Source organism: Triticum urartu, chromosome 7A, assembly GCF_056163025.1.
Source record: "Triticum urartu cultivar PI428250 chromosome 7A, HENAU_Tu73, whole genome shotgun sequence".
Classification (NCBI taxonomy): Eukaryota; Viridiplantae; Streptophyta; class Magnoliopsida; order Poales; family Poaceae; genus Triticum; species Triticum urartu.
This window is the reverse complement of record NC_141879.1, coordinates 250,822,975-250,839,850: the sequence shown is the minus strand read 5'-3', so window position 1 is coordinate 250,839,850 and position 16,876 is coordinate 250,822,975. Positions and strand designations below refer to the sequence as shown.

At 44.7% G+C, this 16,876-nt stretch overlaps 3 protein-coding genes across 5 annotated transcripts; all 3 read left to right on the top strand.

Annotated features, from left to right (window-relative positions):
- Positions 1-8,487: 8,487 nt before the first annotated feature.
- LOC125526060 (neurofilament light protein) lies at positions 8,488-12,238 on the top strand. The gene is made up of 3 exons (XM_048691087.2): positions 8,488-9,841; positions 10,497-11,183; positions 11,307-12,238. Exons 1-3 carry the CDS (start codon positions 8,720-8,722, stop codon positions 11,892-11,894), a joined length of 2,397 nt encoding a protein of 798 aa, XP_048547044.1. The 5' UTR covers positions 8,488-8,719; the 3' UTR covers positions 11,895-12,238.
- A 135-nt stretch (positions 12,239-12,373) lies between these two features.
- On the top strand, positions 12,374-14,405 carry LOC125526061 (tetraketide alpha-pyrone reductase 1). 2 transcript variants are annotated; one of them, XM_048691089.2, is made up of 7 exons: positions 12,374-12,511; positions 12,600-12,729; positions 12,877-13,043; positions 13,167-13,361; positions 13,464-13,626; positions 13,744-13,936; positions 14,054-14,405. In XM_048691089.2, the coding sequence occupies exons 1-7, from the start codon at positions 12,401-12,403 to the stop codon at positions 14,202-14,204; spliced, it is 1,110 nt and encodes a 369-aa protein (XP_048547046.1). In that variant the 5' UTR covers positions 12,374-12,400; the 3' UTR covers positions 14,205-14,405. The 2 variants fall into 2 exon arrangements, with proteins under 2 accessions (XP_048547046.1, XP_087391868.1); XM_087535742.1 differs by having other exon boundaries at positions 12,877-13,361.
- A 722-nt stretch (positions 14,406-15,127) lies between these two features.
- On the top strand, positions 15,128-16,842 carry PDE191 (Mitochondrial transcription termination factor family protein). 2 transcript variants are annotated; one of them, XM_048684065.2, is made up of 2 exons: positions 15,128-15,291; positions 15,679-16,842. In XM_048684065.2, exon 2 carries the CDS (start codon positions 15,693-15,695, stop codon positions 16,692-16,694), a length of 1,002 nt encoding a protein of 333 aa, XP_048540022.1. In that variant the 5' UTR covers positions 15,128-15,291; positions 15,679-15,692; the 3' UTR covers positions 16,695-16,842. The 2 variants fall into 2 exon arrangements, with proteins under 2 accessions (XP_048540022.1, XP_048540023.1); XM_048684066.2 differs by having other exon boundaries at positions 15,136-15,291; positions 15,668-16,842.
- Positions 16,843-16,876: the final 34 nt, after the last annotated feature.

Here is a 16,876-nt window from a genome sequence, read left to right as displayed (position 1 = left end):
GATTGATATGATCATCATCGCACACTCCCTATATTTTCGGGATTAGTGTTGAACCTAAATAAGTGTTATTTGGTGTTTGCATTGAGCATGAATATGATTTGATCATGTTTATTACAATACGGTTATTCATTTAAGTAAGAGAATAAATTGTTGTTCTGTTTACATGAATAAAACCTTCTATGGTTATACACCCAATGAAAATGGTTCATTGGATCTCGATCGTAGTGATACACATATTCATAATATTGAAACCAAAAGATGCAAAGTTAATAATGATAGTGCAACTTATTTATGGCACTGACGTTTAGGTCATATTGATGTAAAGCGCATGAAGAAACTCCATGCTGATGGACTTTTGGAATAACTTGATTATGAATCAGTTGATGCTTACGAACCATGCCTCATGGGCAAGATGACTAAGACTCCGTTCTCCGGAACAATGGAGCGAGCCACAGATTTGTTGGAAATCATACATACTGATGTATGTGGTCCGATGAATATTGAGGCCCGTGGCAGGTATCATTATTTTCTGTTATTCACAGATGATTTGAGCAGATATGAGTATATCTACTTGATGAAACACAAGTCTGAAATATTTGAAAAGTTCAAAGTATTTCAGAGTGAAGTGGAGAATCATCGTAACAAAAATAAAAGTTTCTACGATATGATCGCAGAAGTAAAATATTTGAGTTATGAGTTTGGCCTTCAGTTAAAACAATGTGAAATAGTTTCACTACTCACGCCACCTAGAACACCACAGTGTAATGGTGTGTCCGAACGTCATAACCGTACTTTATTAGATATGGTGCAATCTATGATGTCTCTTACCGATCTACCACTATCGTTTTGGGGTTATACATTAGAGACAGCTGCATTCACGTTAAATAGGGCACCATCTAAATCCGTTGAGACGACACCGTATGAACTACGGTTTGGCAAGAAACCTAAGTTGTCGTTTCTTAAAGTTTGAGGTTGCAATGCTTATGTGAAAAAGTTTCAACCTGATAAGCTCTAACCCAAATCGGAGAAGTGCGTCTTCATATGATACCCAAAAGAAAATGTTGGGTACACCTTCTATCACAGATCCGAAGGCAATATATTCGTTGCTTTGAATGGATCCTTTCTAGAAAAGGAGTTTTTCTCGAAAGAAGTGAGTGGAAGGAAAGTAGAACTTGATGAGGTAACTGTACCTGCTCCCTTATTGGAAAGTAGTTCATCACAGAATTCTGATCCTGTGACTACTACACCAATTAGTGAGGAAGCTAATGATGATGATCATGTAACTTCAGATCAAGTTACTACCGAACCTCGTAGGTAAACCAGAGTGAGATCCGCACCAGAGTGGTACGGTAATCCTGTTCTGGAGGTCATGTTACTTGACCATGATGAGCCTACGAACTATGAGGAAGCGATGATGAGCCCAGATTCTGCGAAATGGCTTGAGGCCATGAAATCTGAGATGAGATCCATGTATGAGAACAAAGTATGAACTTTGATTGACTTGCCCAATAATCGGCGAGCCATTGAGATTAAATGGATCTTCAAGAGGAAGACGGACGCTGATAGTAGTGTTACTATCTACAAAGCTAGAATTGTCGCAAAAAGGTTTTCGACAAGTTCAAGGTGTTGACTACGATGAGAGTTTCTCACTCGTATCTATGCTTAAGTCTGTCCGAATCATGTTAGAAATTGCCGCATTTTATGAAATCTGGCAAATGGATAAACAAAAACTGCATTCTTTAATGTATTTATTAAAGAAGAGTTGTATATGATGCAACTAGAAGGTTTTGTCAATCCTAAAGATACTAATAAAATATGCAAGCTCTAGCAATCCATCTATGGACTGGTGCAAGCATCTCGGAGTTGGAATATACGCTTTGATAAGTTGATCAAAGCATATAGTTTTATACAGACTTGCGGTGAAGCCTGTATTTACAAGAAAGTGAGTGGGAGCACTACATCATTTCTGATAAGTATATGTGTATGACATATTGTTGATCAAAAATAATGTAGAATTATTCTGCAAAGCATAAAGGAGTGTTTGAAAGAAGTTTTTCAAAGAAAGACCTCGATGAAGCTGCTTACATATTGAGCATCAAGATCTATAGAGATAGATCAAGACGCTTGATAAGTTTTCAATGAGTACATACCTTAACAAGTTTTTGAAGTAGTTCAAAATGGAACAGTCAAAGAAAGAGTTCTTGCCTGTGTTACAGGGTGTGAAATTGAGTAAGACTCAAAGCCCGACCACGACAGAAGATAGAGAGAGAATGAAAGTCATTCCCTATGCCTCAGCCATAGGTTCTATAAAGTATGCCATGCTGTGTACCAAACCTATTGTATACCCTGCCCTGAGTTTGGCAAGGGAGTACAATAGTGATCTAGGAGTAGATCACTGGACATTGGTCAAAATTATCCTTAGTGGAATAAGGATATGTTTCTCGATTATGGAGGTGACAAAAGGTTCGTCGTAAAGGGTTACGTCGATACAAGTTTTGACACTGATCCAGATGACTCAAAATCTCAATCTGGATACATATTTAAAGTGGGAGCAATTAGCTAGAGTAGCTCCGTGCAGAGCATTGTTGACATAGAAATTTGCAAAATACTTACAGATCTGAATGTGGCAGACCCGTTGACTAAACTTCTCTCACAAGCAAAACATGATCACACCTCAGTACTCTTTGGGTGTTAATCACATAGCGATGTGAACTAGATTATTGACTCTAGTAAACCCTTTGGGTGTTGGTCACATGTCGATGTGAACTATGGGTGTTAATCACATGGTGATGTGAACTATTGATGTTAAATCATATGGCGATGTGAACTAGATTATTGACTCTAGTGCAAGTGGGAGACTGAAGGAAATATGCCCTAGAGGCAATAATAAAGTTATTATTTATTTCTTTATATCATGATAAATGTTCATTATTCATGCTAGAATTGTATTAACCGGAAACATAATACATGTGTGAATACATAGACAAACAGAGTGTCACTAGTATGCTTCTACTTGACTAGCTCGTTGATCAAAAATGGTTATGTTTCCTAAACCATAGACATGAGTTGTCATTTGATTAATGGGATCACATCATTAGGAGAATGATGTGATTGACTTGACCCATTCCGTTAGCATAGCACTTGATCGTTTAGTATGTTGCTATTGCTTTCTTCATGACTTATACATGTTCCTATGACTATGAGATTATGCAACTACCGTTTACCAGAGGAACACTTTGTGTGCCACCAAACGTCACAACGTAACTGAGTGATTATAAAGGTGCTCTACAGGTGTCTCCGAAGGTACTTGTTGGGTTGGCGTATTTCGAGATTAGGATTTGTCACTCCGATTGTCGGAGAGGTATCTCTGGGCCCTCTCGGTAATGCACATCACTTAAGCCTTGCAAGCATTGCAACTAATGAGTTAGTTGCAGGATGATGTATTACGGAACGAGTAAAGAGACCTGCCGATAACGAGATTGAACTAGGTATTGAGATACCGACGATCGAATCTCGGGCAAGTAACATATGGATGACAAAGGGAACAACGTATGTTGTTATGCGGTCTGACCGATAAAGATCTTCGTAGAATATGTGGGAGCCAATATGAGCATCCAGGTTCCGCTATTGGTTATTGACCGGAGACGTGTCTCGGTCATGTCTACATTGTTCTCGAACCTGTAGGGTCCGCACGCTTAAGGTTTCGATGACAGTTATATTATGAGTTTATGAGTTTTGATGTACCGAAGGAGTTCGGAGTCCCGGATGAGATCGGGGACATGACGAGGAGTCTCGAAATGGTCGAGACCTAAAGATCGATATATTGGACGACTATATTCGGACATCGGAAAGGTTCCGAGTGATTCGGGTATTTTTCGGAGTACCGGAGAGTTACGGAAATTCGCCGGGGAGTATATGGGCCTTATTGGGCTTTAGGGGAAAGAGAGAAGAGAGGTTGGGCGCCCCCCCAAGGCCTAGTCCGAATTGGACTAGTGGAAGGGGCTGCGCCCCCTCCTTCCTTCTCTTCTCCCTTCCCTTGCCTTGACTCCTACTCCTACTACTTGGAAGGGGGGAATCCTACTCCCGGTGGGAGTAGGACTCCTCCAGGGTGCGCCATAGGGGCCGGCCCTCTCCCCCCTCCTCCACTCCTTTATGTACGTGGCCAGGGGCACCCCATATACACAACAATTGATCCTTGAGATCTATTAGTCGTGTGCGGTGCCCTCCTCCACCACAATCCTCGATAATATTGTAGCGGTGCTTAGGCGAAGCCCTGCGACGGTAGAACATCAAGATCGTCACCACGCCGTCGTGCTGACGGAACTCTTCCCCGACATTCTGTTGGATCGGAGTCCGGGGATCGTCATCGAGCTGAACGTGTGCTAGAACTCGGAGGTGTCGTAGTTTCGGTGCTTGATCGGTCGGGCCGTGAAGACGTACGACTACATCAACCGCGTTGTGCTAACGCTTCTGCTTTCGGTCTACGAGGGTACGTGGACAACACTCTCCCCTCTCGTTGCTATGCATCACCATGATCTTGCGTGTGCGTAGGATTTTTTTTTGAAATTACTACGTTCCCCAACACAAATCTATCTGGTCACAAGATGTGAATGAAGTGGATAGTGCCAAAACTATTGCAGCCAAATTCAAAAGATTAAGAAAAGGGCTGAAGATTTGGGCCAGACAACTCTCAGACCTGAAGAGCACTATTGCAGATACTAATTTCCTTATCCTCTGCTATGATCATTTTGAAGAATTCAGGCCACTTACCACAGAGGAATCAAATGGGAGGAGAATCCTTAAGGAGCATATTGCTCAACTACTTGATCATCACAGAATTTATTGGAAACGGAGAGCCACCATTAGACAAATTCAGATGGGGGAGGCCAATACCAAATATTTTCAAGCCAAGGCCACAATCAAACACAGAAACAATTGTATTGCTATGCTTAGAGATGAAACTGATAATGAATTTCATGATCACCAGGCTAAGGCAGCTATCCTTTTCAGAGCATTCAGAGACATGCTGGGCACAAAAATCCCTTCTGAGAATCCCCTCAACCTTCATGAGCTTCTGCATGCTTCAGTTGATTTATCAGAGCTAGAAATTCCATTCACCAACAAGGAGATTGATGAGGTGGTAAACCATATGCCATTAGACAAGTCACCTGGGCCAGATGGTTTTAATGCAGCTTTCCTTAAGGCATGTTGGGATATTGTTGCTGTTGATTTTTACAGGCTCATTCATGATTTCTACCACGGCAATGTAAATATTCAAAGCATGAATTATTCCTTTATCACTCTAATCCCCAAAATAGATGCTGCTTCTGGACCATCTGATTTTAGACCCATCTCCTTGCTCAACTGCACACTCAAGATCATAACCAAGCTGTTGGCCAATAGACTGCAAAAAGTTATCCTCAAATTGGTCCACACCAACCAGTATGGATTCTTGAATAATAGATGCATCCAGGATTGCCTTGCATGGTCTTATGAATATATCCATCAATGCTTTCAAAGCAAAAAAGAATTGGTCTTATTAAAGCTTGATTTGAGAAGGCATTTGACATGCTTAATCATGACACCATCATCCAGATCACGAGAGCTAAGGGTTTTGGACCTAGGTGGATTCACTGGATACAAATGATCTATGGGTCTGGGTTTTCCTCAGTCCTTCTCAATGGAGTTCCAGGTAAACAGTTTCTCTATAAGAAGGGTGTTAGACAAGGTGACCCCTTATCACCCCTCATCTTTGTGATTGCTGCTGATCTACTTCAAACCATGATGAATGAAGCCATGCACAACAATTTACTACATTCTCCATTGATACATCATTCATGCCCTGACTACCCTATCATTCAGTATGCTGATGACACTATTCTGGTGGCCAATGCTGATAGTAGGCAGCTAGAACACATCAAAAACCTTCTGCTCCATTATGCTGCATACACTGGGCTCAAAGTGAACTGCTCAAAGTCAACTCTCATTGCAATCAACACCCCCTAGGACAAGATGGACACTCTTTCTCAGTTATTGGGCTGTCAGATTGGAGCTTTGCCACACAAATATCCGAGTCTTCCTTTGTGTCATACTAAGCCCAAGATTGTGGATTTTCTCCCAATATTACAAAGGATTGAATCAAGGTTATTGAGTTGCTCTACCTTGCTATCCTTTGGTGACAAATTGACCCTCATTAAATCTGTCTTCACCAGCATGCCCACTTTTGTTATGTGCACACTTTGGATCCCTAAAACAGTGGTCAAGCAGATTAATTCTTATCTTATGAACTGTTTCTGGAGGAAATTTGGCACTCAGGATAGAGGTATGGTTCTGGTCTCTTGGGATAAGGTTTGTCAGCCCAAATCGCATGGTGGCCTGGGAGTCCTAGATATCTATAAGCATAATCAGGCCCTGCTTATGAAATTCTTGCATAAGTTTTTCAACAAAGATGACACACCTTGGGTCAAGATTTTATGGGAAACCTATTACCAAGATGGTCTGCCGAGTAACAAATTGGTGGGTTCTTTCTGGTGGAAAGGCATTCTGCAGACTTTGCCTGAATAGAAGAAACATGCTAGATGCATACCAGGAAAGGGGGAGACTATTCTGTTTTGGCGTGATAATTGGTCGGACCTACCACTCCATCTAAAGATGCCTGAACTCTATTCTTTTGTCATCAACAAAGACATCACAATGAACCAAATGCTAGAGCAACAGGAACTGGAGACCTGTTTCCACCGACCTCTCTCTCAACAGGCTTTTAACCAATTCAACCTCTTTCAAGATCAACTGCATGGTCTGATTCTCACTAAGGACACTGATAAGTGGAGATATAACTGGGCCTCACCAACCTTCTCAGCTATGAAGATGTACAATAATCTGATTGACAAGAATAAAGCACACTTCATCTTCAGGCAGTTATGGAAATCGAATTGCAAATTAACGCACAAGATTTTCTTTTGGATGCTACTCTATGACAGAGTTAGTACAAGGAATCTGCTACACAGAAAAAACATGCACCTGCCTGACTACAACTGCGCTCTTTGCTTGGACAGAACCCAATAAACTTTAATTCACCTGTTCTGGGACTGCCACTTTGCACTTAACTGCTGGAATTGTATTCTCCCAACAGACAGAGGGGTATTTCGACCTATGATGAGGTTGGACTGATGATTAAGCATCTTCCCCAAGATTTGGCTATGGAGATCATTACCATGGGCCGCTGGGGAATATGGATGGTCAGGAATGATAAGATATTCAGATCTACTCCACCTAGTTTGAACACCTGGAAATTCTATGTTCAGGAAGGCATGCAACACATTAAACTCAGAACGAAGGAAGCCAAGGCTGCAAAGATAGATCAGTGGATTGAACAGACCCTGTGATTCATTCTATTATGATACCTAGAACTGGCATTGGGTGATTTGTGGTTGGTTTTTGTACTTTGTAGTTTGTAGTTTGTATATATTACATTTAATGAAAATACCGTAGAACAATTGTTCTACGGTCACAGGGTAAAAAAAACGCTTCAAATCCATGCAATTCAAAGTGGTGTTACAAAATCAAAAGAATACAATTGGAATAGTGGAGTCCATATGTCTTATATAGGCAAACCCATTTTCAAGCTATTTTTGCTATGCATTAGTACACTACAAGTACATTTTAAATCCCATTGCATTCAGCTGTGATATCTAAACTACTATTATGTTAAGTTTTTTGTGTTTTAGCTTTACACAAACTTCTCATATATTTAAATCATAAGAATGAATTTATTATTCTATACAATACGTAAAATACTATCGAATTACGCGGCAACACGCTGGATATTTCTATGAACTCATATGCACTCTGTTGGAGCAGTGGAGTTCTAAAATTTATTTCATAACTATGCACTATATGCCACATATTACATGTGAAGTCTTGGAAAAGACTCACGAACTACTTGTTTGTACATATCATCTACAACATAAATACACTCTTCCTAAAGAAAGGATAAACACACTTTTTACTCATGATTGGTCCTTTTTTCCTTTTTTCCTGTGAATGAGGTCATGTTTAGTCTGATTTGTCGGTGTAGCTCGTTGCCCCATGTCGTAAGTGTTTACCTCTCGTGTATTGCTTTTGGACCACTAGGATTTGGGTCACAGGGTCATGGTTAGTTGTTTTGGTGTTGTGTGAGTCGTGCCATCTCGACGACGTAAACATCGCTACATTGTTCGAGTCACATCTTCATTGACGATGTAAAGTCGTGTTATCTTCAGTGTTATATTTTCTTTCTAATGAATCACACGCTGCTCCAATCCTCCCGAGGGACGGACAGATATTGAAAACGCGTGTATTTTTGTCTCTGATTTTTCATCAAGTTTGAATTGCTTATCACATGTGCCATGTGGTTGTTTATGACTAGTTTCTTGAAGGATGTTGTTTATGGTTTCTTGATAAGGATGATGACACACTTTGCGGTTCGAGTCGAGCCTCGGCACATGGATTGCCGTGTGGGGGGAGGATCATGCAATCAGCTGGCTTCTTCGTCTAATCTTCTCGCACGCGACAAAAGTTCAACCCGAGTTTCCCCCGCATCGGAGCCAAAGCAGAGTATTATGATCCGCTAGAGTCGAGTCTAGAGCAGCACCCGTTAACGCACAGGTCCACTCCGCGTCCTCCCCCTCCCGCGTCCCGTCAGCCGCAGCAGATTCCCGGAGAGCTCGCCGCCGAGCCGATGGCGTCGCAGGACGGCGGGTGGGGCGACGGCGGCGACTCGCTCTTCGAGGGCATGGTCCTCTTCGCCCCCGCTGACCCCGCAGCCGCCGAGGCCGAGGAGGCACCCGAACCCCCCAAGCCGCCCACGCCCTCTCCCGCCGCCGCATCCGCCTCCGCCTCCGACGCTGAGTCCAGCGCCGCCTCCCAGCCTCTGGACGAGGACCTCTTCTCCGATCTCACCCTGCTCGCCCCTCAGCCTCCACTAGACCAGGACCAGCACCCCCAACCCCAAGCCCAAGATCAGAACCACCGCCCCCCCTCGCCGGTCACGCCTACCCCCGCCGCCGCTGCCCTCTCGCGCCAGCCGTCCTCCTCGTCGCTCCGGAAGAAGAAGAGGGCCGTGCGCATCGGGTACGGCCGCTCGCCTCAAACCGCCCCCACTCTGCCGCCTACCGTGCCAATCGCTAACACCGCCGCCGCCCCCGCCCCCGCCGCCGCTGCTGCTACGGCTACTATACTTCGTACTACGAGTAGTAGTAGTAGCCTCTCCGATGCTTCTACATATGACGCTGCTCCCCCTATCCCCGTCCAGTACCTTGACCAGCCAGGCAATGACGATGAGAGAGATGCAGCTGTGGTGGATCCGGATGCCAATTCTCTGGATGCAGTCAGCATCAGTTCTTTGGATGCGAAACAGGAGGCGAAAGAAGAAGATGGTGTCAAGGATGCTGAAGAGGCTGGAGTTGCAGTAGTGGGGATCGAGGAGAGGTTGGCTCTGCTTAGATCTCAGATATCTGGCAAGCTTGATTCAGTCCAGCAGAGAGCTGCAGCCGTGGCAGCCAAGAGGAGGCAGCTGGCAGGTAGGCAGAGGAAGGTTGCGGAGGACGTCGGTTCCGCGGCATCCAAGCACAAGGATTTGGAGAGGGAGCTGGAGGAGGCGTGCGAGGCCGAGGACTTTGAGAGGGCCGAGAGGATCAGTGAATCCCTTGCCGCTCTGGAGAAGGACAAAGATCGGTTGTTGACTGCGCTGCGTGATGCGGAGCTTGATTATGATTCGGTGGATTTGGAGTTGCAGGATGTGCTTGAGTCCCGCATAGCCGTGGAGGAGGAAGCTGCTGCCCTTCTCGAGCAGTTTGCAAAGGTAAATCAGCTGTGCGTTCTTTTCCTCACCTTGCATAAAACTGTAATGTCGATGAAAGATGTACTCCTTGAATTCAGGCATCCTTTTAAATAACCATAACTTTGAAATAGATAGGCTTTCATTGCATCAAACCTAGTATTTCTAGAGAGCTACTCAAACATGTTTTCATGTTAACTATCTGACAATGCTTATACTTTTTTATTGGATACAATATAATATTTGATTTGATGATATCGTAATACATGCATTGCATTGTGTTGATGGCTGCCATCGCTTCCAACAAGATCCATTGGCATAATAATCCAATATGATAAGTATCTAAAAGGTACTGAAAGGTTCGAACAGCAAGATAGTCGTGAAAGAGAAGGATGATTTGAAGTTTTGGACTAGTCCAAACGAATCAATTTGATCAGTTCTATATGATCACGAAAGGACACCAGTGTCCATGTTTACCAGAGCCAGGGAATGGTATTCCCCTTATGAAACTTACTGGCAACTATCTTATATCTACCTGAATACAGTGACAGTTAAATAGATATAGTAATCTATGTTGCTAGAATTTTTGGCAACAACTAATTATGAACCTCTTAAGGATTCGCTACATTTCAGTTTCTGTTCTTCTAGCTCATTAACATTCAATCTCTGTCTTTCTTAGGATGCCACAGAGCATGCTGATTCCGTAAGCAAACAAGCAGAAGAAATGTCCTCGAAAGAAATAGAAGGGTGGCAAACATCAATGGAGTTACTACAAATAAAGAAGCTAGAGATGGAGGTTGAAACAGAATTGGTTTTAGCAGCACGTTCAGGGTTAGAAGGTTCAGTAGAGCATTTGATTAAAGACGATAAGAGAGAAAAGGACATGCTAAGTAAGAAGGGAGATACCCTCACAGTGGAATTAGCTGAGCTGCTGGAGTTGGTGAGATTGAAAGAAGCAGAGATAGCTGAAAACAATGCTCAGATCCAGGAGGTTCAAGAAAGGATCAGTGCAGTGGTCTCCAGATTTCATGGCTCCCAGTCAGATATTGACATGAAGATCAATTCCTTGCAGGAATCCCAAACTAAAATTGATCAAGATACCGAGGCACTTGTCTTAAAAAAGAATGAAATCGTCAACTGCATCTCTTCAGCAGAGCAGAAAGACTCAGACTTACGGGAAATCATCAATGCTTGTTCTTCCGAAGCAAAAGCTTGCCAACAATCAGTTGAAATCAGAAGGAAGCTTGCATTATCAATCTTGAAGTCAAGGCAGGATAGAATTGGGTTATTAAAAATGGAGGAGGAAATTTCGCAAGACATCCAAATGCTCAGGCAACAAACAACTGATGCTAGAACTAGTCTTCAGGTACAACATCTATTCTTTAAATGATTTCTTTTTGCTGATAAAGAACATTGGGTATATACTGAGATATTTTTCAGTGCTGATAAGATCCTCATTCTGAATATTTCTTAATTGATGGGTCTGCAGGAGATATCTTCAAAGAGAGCAGGCATACAGCAAGAGATGGCTACATGTAAGCAGAAGCTGAGCTTTATTGACAAAAGAGGCCCTGAACTAGAGGCTGAAAAGAAGGTTGCTGCTGCTGCAAGGAACTTTAAGGAAGCAGGGAGAATAGCCGCAGAGGCAAAAGCACTGAATTCTGAGAAGGAAGAACTGCGTGCTAAATTGGAGAAAGCTGGTACTGATCTGGAGGTTATAGAAAAGGATATCACAGCAACCACTGACAAGATACAGGAATGCGAAGGGCTTATTGTGCTCAAAGAACAAGAGTCAGCCATGGCAAGTTACAAAAGGCTCCGTCTGGACTCCTCCGCTGCTAGAGCAGAATTGACTGCTGCAACTGAAACGGATGACGGTGAGGAAGTGGAGATATTACGCAAAGAAGCTGAAGCCGCGGAATCTAAAGCGCTGGAACTCAAAACATTGTATAACCTCCAACCGGATAGTGACGAATATATATTTCAGCCTGTAGTTCCTATAGCATTCATAACGAATTCAACATGGCAGCACTTGGCAGAGATGGCATCTTCTTTTGGCCTCTCCCCTGAGACATGAATTGGATAGTGGACTTTTAGACATGGCTGTGCTTTGATACACTTGGTAAAGTTTTGCCCCGTAGCAGAACCCTCCTCCCGGCGAATATGCCTACCTCATTGTTCCTCTAAGCTATCGGCATCTGGGATCTACTCCAAACAGGAGTAGTGTAAATTGAGTGTATACCACCTGTTTTGCATACTCTGAACTCTGAGGAATTTTTTTCCTCCCTCATTTTTGTGTACATTAAGACTGTAATTCTTTTGTTGTGCTGGTTTCTGATTGAATTTACAGCGACGGGTTATCAGTCAAAATGTAATCAGAATAATATATCCATGAATAAAGCTTCTTCTGCTTTGCCATCACATCTTGCAGAAATTGGATGAGCAAACTGTTACAACTTACAAATAAATCAGTGGATGTGTATTCTTTTTGGCAAGACTTTTGGTAAAGCTGTACCTCAGTAGACTGGTTTCTGGTGTGTCTTTTAATATATTTTTGACAGCAGGTTTTCCTGGGCTTTTAAAATGCGATCTTGTGTAATGTACTATGACCAAGCACTGGAGCGTGGAAGCTGTGAACCTCCTAACCTACTCTCTACCTGCCGAACAGAATCACCAAAAGGGGGTGACATACCAGTATGTCTTTCTGCTTGTTCTACTTGTACAATAGATACTTCATGTTGCATATATAAGTTGATGTGTCAAATTTCATGAGCACTTCCAGCTTCAGAGAATGGCGAATACTTCCAAGGGCAAGGTGTGTGTCACTGGAGCCTCTGGCTTTGTTGCCTCTTGGCTTGTCAAGCGACTTCTCGAGTCAGGTTATCATGTTCTAGGGACAGTCAGAGACCCAGGTCCTTCTCCTCTCACTCTAATGATCCACTCTCTTATTCCTCTCGTTGCTGCTAATGATGGAACCCGTTCTTGTTTCTTATTGATAATGCGCAATTGTTGAAAGTGATAGCAATGTGACGGACATATTTTATTTCCTAATTGGATAGGCAATCAGAAGAAGGTAGCACACCTCTGGAACTTAGCAGGTGCTAAGGAGGGGCTGGAGCTTGTCAGGGCTGACCTCTTGGAAGAAGGGAGCTTCGACGATGCCGTGATGGCCTGTGAGGGCGTCTTCCACACCGCATCGCCTATCATCACTAACGCTGATTCCAAGGCATGCTATACTAACTATGATCACTTCACTGCCCATCTTCTTTTTTTCCCAATTTTGGAAGGTAAAGATGTCCTGTGGTGGTGGGTCTTAATTGGTAGACATGTGATTCCACTTCAATCGCAGGAAGAAATGCTTGATTCGGCGATAAACGGCACTCTAAACGTGCTGAGATCCTGCAAGAAGAATCCATTCCTCAAAAGGGTTGTCCTCACGTCTTCGTCGTCGACTGTGAGGCTGAGAGATGAAGCTGAATTCCCTCCCAACGTGCTGCTGGATGAAACATCATGGAGCTCCGTGGAGTTCTGCGAAAGCATCCAGGTAAATGAATACGATGCTTCGTTTTTATGCCGATGCATCTTTCTTTCCAAACATTTCCCTGAAGAAAGAGTGGGTTGGTTTTCTTCTCGACGTGCTTGGCAGATATGGTACGCTGTTGCGAAGATCCTCGCTGAGAAATCAGCCTGGGAGTTCGCCAAGGAGAACAACATCGACCTCGTGGCCGTTCTTCCGACGTTCGTCATCGGCCCTAACCTCTCCCCTGTGTTAGGCCCCACCGCCTCAGATGTCCTTGGCTTGTTTAAAGGTATATGTTAGCATTTCTGCTGGTCTGATTTGTTCATGTCTTGGGGGTGCCAGCCTGAAGTTATGCTGCTACCCTATGCATCACACACTCAAGGCCCTAAACTGAACCATATCGCAGGGGAGACGGAGAAGTTCACCATCTTCGGGAGGATGGGGTACGTCCACATCGACGACGTCGCGAGCTGCCACATCCTGGTCTACGAAACCGCCGACGCCAAGGGGAGGTACATCTGCAACTCGGCGGTTCTGGATAGCAACGAGCTGGTCGCCTTGCTCGCGAAACGGTTCCCGTCGTTCCCCATCCCGAAGAGGTCAGTCACCGGCCACCACGCCGGAAGCATATATACATCATCATCGCTGTTGATCATCTGAACACTGCCAGCCTTAGTTTGTTAGCATATATCACCATTCTGAAAATTTGTGTGCAGTTTACCGAACATTTACGGGGAGCAGACGTACGGCTACAACACGTCAAAGATCCGGAAGCTGGGGCTTGAGTTCAGAGGCGTGGAGGAGATGTTCGACGACTCGGTGGAGTCGCTCAAGGCGCATGGCTATCTGCGCGAGGGCGCCGCGTGATGCGGATGAGCGGACAGGATCGATCCGCCGGAGGGAAGAATATGAGGCCGTGGTGCCTGCTCTAGAAGCATTTCAGTTATTACTAACACATGAGAAGAATGCGTTCCCTTTCTTGTCTTTATTTCTGCTTTGGGTGTTCCCTTGCCACTCTGCAGACAGTCATGAACGACAAGGAAATGAAATGTACTCCATGTTGCATTACGTGCCATGTTTCATCCTTTTAGCTCATGGTCAAAGTGGTCTAGAACAGGGACTTCGCTTCCAGGACAATGTTTAGCAAACGTCAACACCATTTTTGCCGCCGAGCCTATGCCCATGCTCGGGGAAGCCTTGTGGACCCCGTAGACCATACCTTTGTCACCGTCGACCTCTGTTTTGCCGGTGGCGGTGGACCGGTGGTCGCTGCCATTAAAGGGTGTCATCTCGGTGTCTCGCTCATGTAGGCCGACTGCAGCCCTGAAGAGGAAGACATCAAAACACCGGTGGAGAGTAATTGTCGTCGGAGCAAACCCTAAAAACTTGTCGTTAAGTGCGGCTTTCATCCCTCAACTTTTTCGGGCGCAACATTTGTCCCTGACAGCGATATTTCTCAGTCAAACCCGGCTGGAACAAGGGCTTTGCTCCGACGATGATTTCTTGCACTTTACTTTTTAAAAACATTCATTTTCTAAAAGTGTGTGTTTAAATAATATTCATAAACACTTTAAAAATGTTCTCAAATTTAAGAAAATGTTTTATTCCAAAAATATATTTCCTCCCATGTTTTAGGAAAAAGAAAACACTCGCTATAGACTACAGTAGACAGGTTTTTTTAGACACAACTACAGTAGACAGGTAGCTACAGTATCTCGCCATTGGGCCGGCCCAGGGAACGTGGAAGAGCTCCTCGGCCCAAACTGGTTAAATCCAAATCACACATGCCGTCGATTGATGCAAAGCGCAAGATAAGCCATTTTTAGACTTCTAGCGCACTCGCTCCAGTCCAGGCTCAGGCAGGGCTTCCTCATCCTCTCTTATCCTCCTCTTCCGCGGTCACACTTCACATCTCTGTCTTCTTCTACATCCCGCCTCGATCTGGATCGACAAGGTGGGTTATATTCTCATCGATTATCGCCCTCCGCTATGTCCGATTATGGTAGCACCCAATTTCCACCATGCTGTAGATTTTGGGGGGAAAGAGAAACCATCCGTCAACAGCAATGTCCATGGTTTTACGACCGCTCCCCCTTTAGCACTGCCACGGATTACGCCTTTTTCGTACGTACCATCAGATCAATGTGTGCATATGATGATATATATGAACCAACTGAACCTTCTTGTTTGATTCGATGTCCTTAGTTAGTCACCTGCACCGTCGGTGTTCGACGAATTGCTTCACTGCCATGTTTCTTAGCTGAATGAGTGCACCAGGATTCCAAACTGATAACCTGGCATTATATGTATGATGCTTCATCGCATTTCAGTTGTCGTGCAGAGATTAGCCCTGCAATGGCCAGCGTTGGCGGCGATGCCAAGAAGAGCCTGACGCAGTGGCTCAGGGAGAAAGGGTTCGACGAGGAGGCCATCGGGCGCATGTCGAAGCGGTGCAGGAACCTGCCGAACCTCGACGCTGGCGAGGCCTCCGGGGTCTGGGACTACCTCCTCAACGACGTCAAGATCGAGCAGCGGAAGCTGCGGTATGTGGTGACCAAGTGCCCCAAGGTGCTCACCATGTCCGTCAATGACAAGCTCGTCCCCACGGTCCAGTGCCTCACCACGCTGCAGGCCAAGCCCGGGGAGATCGCGCAGGCCATCGTCAAGTTCCCGCCGATACTGTTCCACAGCGTGGAGGAGAAGCTCTGCCCTCTCCTCGCCTTCTTCCAGACGCTGGCCATCTCCGAGAAGCAGCTTGCCAAGCTGCTCATGGTCAACCCGCGCCTCATCAGCTACAGCATCCAGGCCAAGTTCTCCCAGACGGTCGACTTCCTCGTCGGCCTTGGCATCGACAGGGAGGTCATGATCGGCAAGATCCTGACCAAGGAGCCATACATCATGGGATACAGCATCGATAAAAGGCTGCGCCCTACTGCCGAGTTCCTCAAGTCCGCAGTCGGGTTGCAGGGGTCATATCTCCAGAGGGTCATCATGAATTTCCCTAGCATACTGTCACGAGACGTCGACAAGACTCTGCGGCCCAATTTGGTGTTCCTGCAGAGCGCTGGATTCAGCAAGGATCAGATCATGAAATTGGTGGCTGGATACCCTCCTGTTCTCATCAAGAGTATCAAGCATTGCTTGGAGCCAAGGGTGAAGTTCCTGGTTGAAGAAATGGGGCGGGACAAGGGCGAGGTGGTAGATTACCCCCAATTCTTTCACCATGGTCTCAAGAGGAGCCTGGAGTACCGTCACAAGATACTCAAGCAGATGAATTCAAGGTGCAGTCTCAGTGAGATGCTCGACTGTAATCAGAAGAAGTTTGCCATGAAATTTGGTTTGATCCCAGTAGCTTAGGGCCTGGTCTTCTTGTCTCTTCAGTTCCCATGTAGCATGTTTTATATTCAGGTGAATGTTTTATTTTTGTACCATTGGCCGTGTTGTTTCTTGAACATTTTGGGCATTGAGAATCCAAGCATTTTGCTTTAACTAGATGTTTTCCGAATGTTCAGTGCAACTGCCTCTTTCAACAAGTGGCT

Bases quoted from the DNA above. Each gene is read 5' to 3' on its own strand.
- LOC125526060 (XM_048691087.2), top strand. From the start codon at position 8,720: ATGGCGTCGCAGGACGGCGGGTGGGGCGACGGCGGCGACTCGCTCTTC. The intron at 9,842-10,496 runs GTAAATCAGCTG...TGTCTTTCTTAG, and splicing joins TTCTCGAGCAGTTTGCAAAG to GATGCCACAGAGCATGCTGA. The intron at 11,184-11,306 runs GTACAACATCTA...ATGGGTCTGCAG, and splicing joins ATGCTAGAACTAGTCTTCAG to GAGATATCTTCAAAGAGAGC.
- LOC125526061 (XM_087535742.1), top strand. From the start codon at position 12,401: ATGCGATCTTGTGTAATGTACTATGACCAAGCACTGGAGCGTGGAAGC. The intron at 13,362-13,463 runs GTAAATGAATAC...CGTGCTTGGCAG, and splicing joins AGTTCTGCGAAAGCATCCAG to ATATGGTACGCTGTTGCGAA. The intron at 13,627-13,743 runs GTATATGTTAGC...ACCATATCGCAG, and splicing joins TGTCCTTGGCTTGTTTAAAG to GGGAGACGGAGAAGTTCACC.
- PDE191 (XM_048684065.2), top strand. From the start codon at position 15,693: ATGGCCAGCGTTGGCGGCGATGCCAAGAAGAGCCTGACGCAGTGGCTC.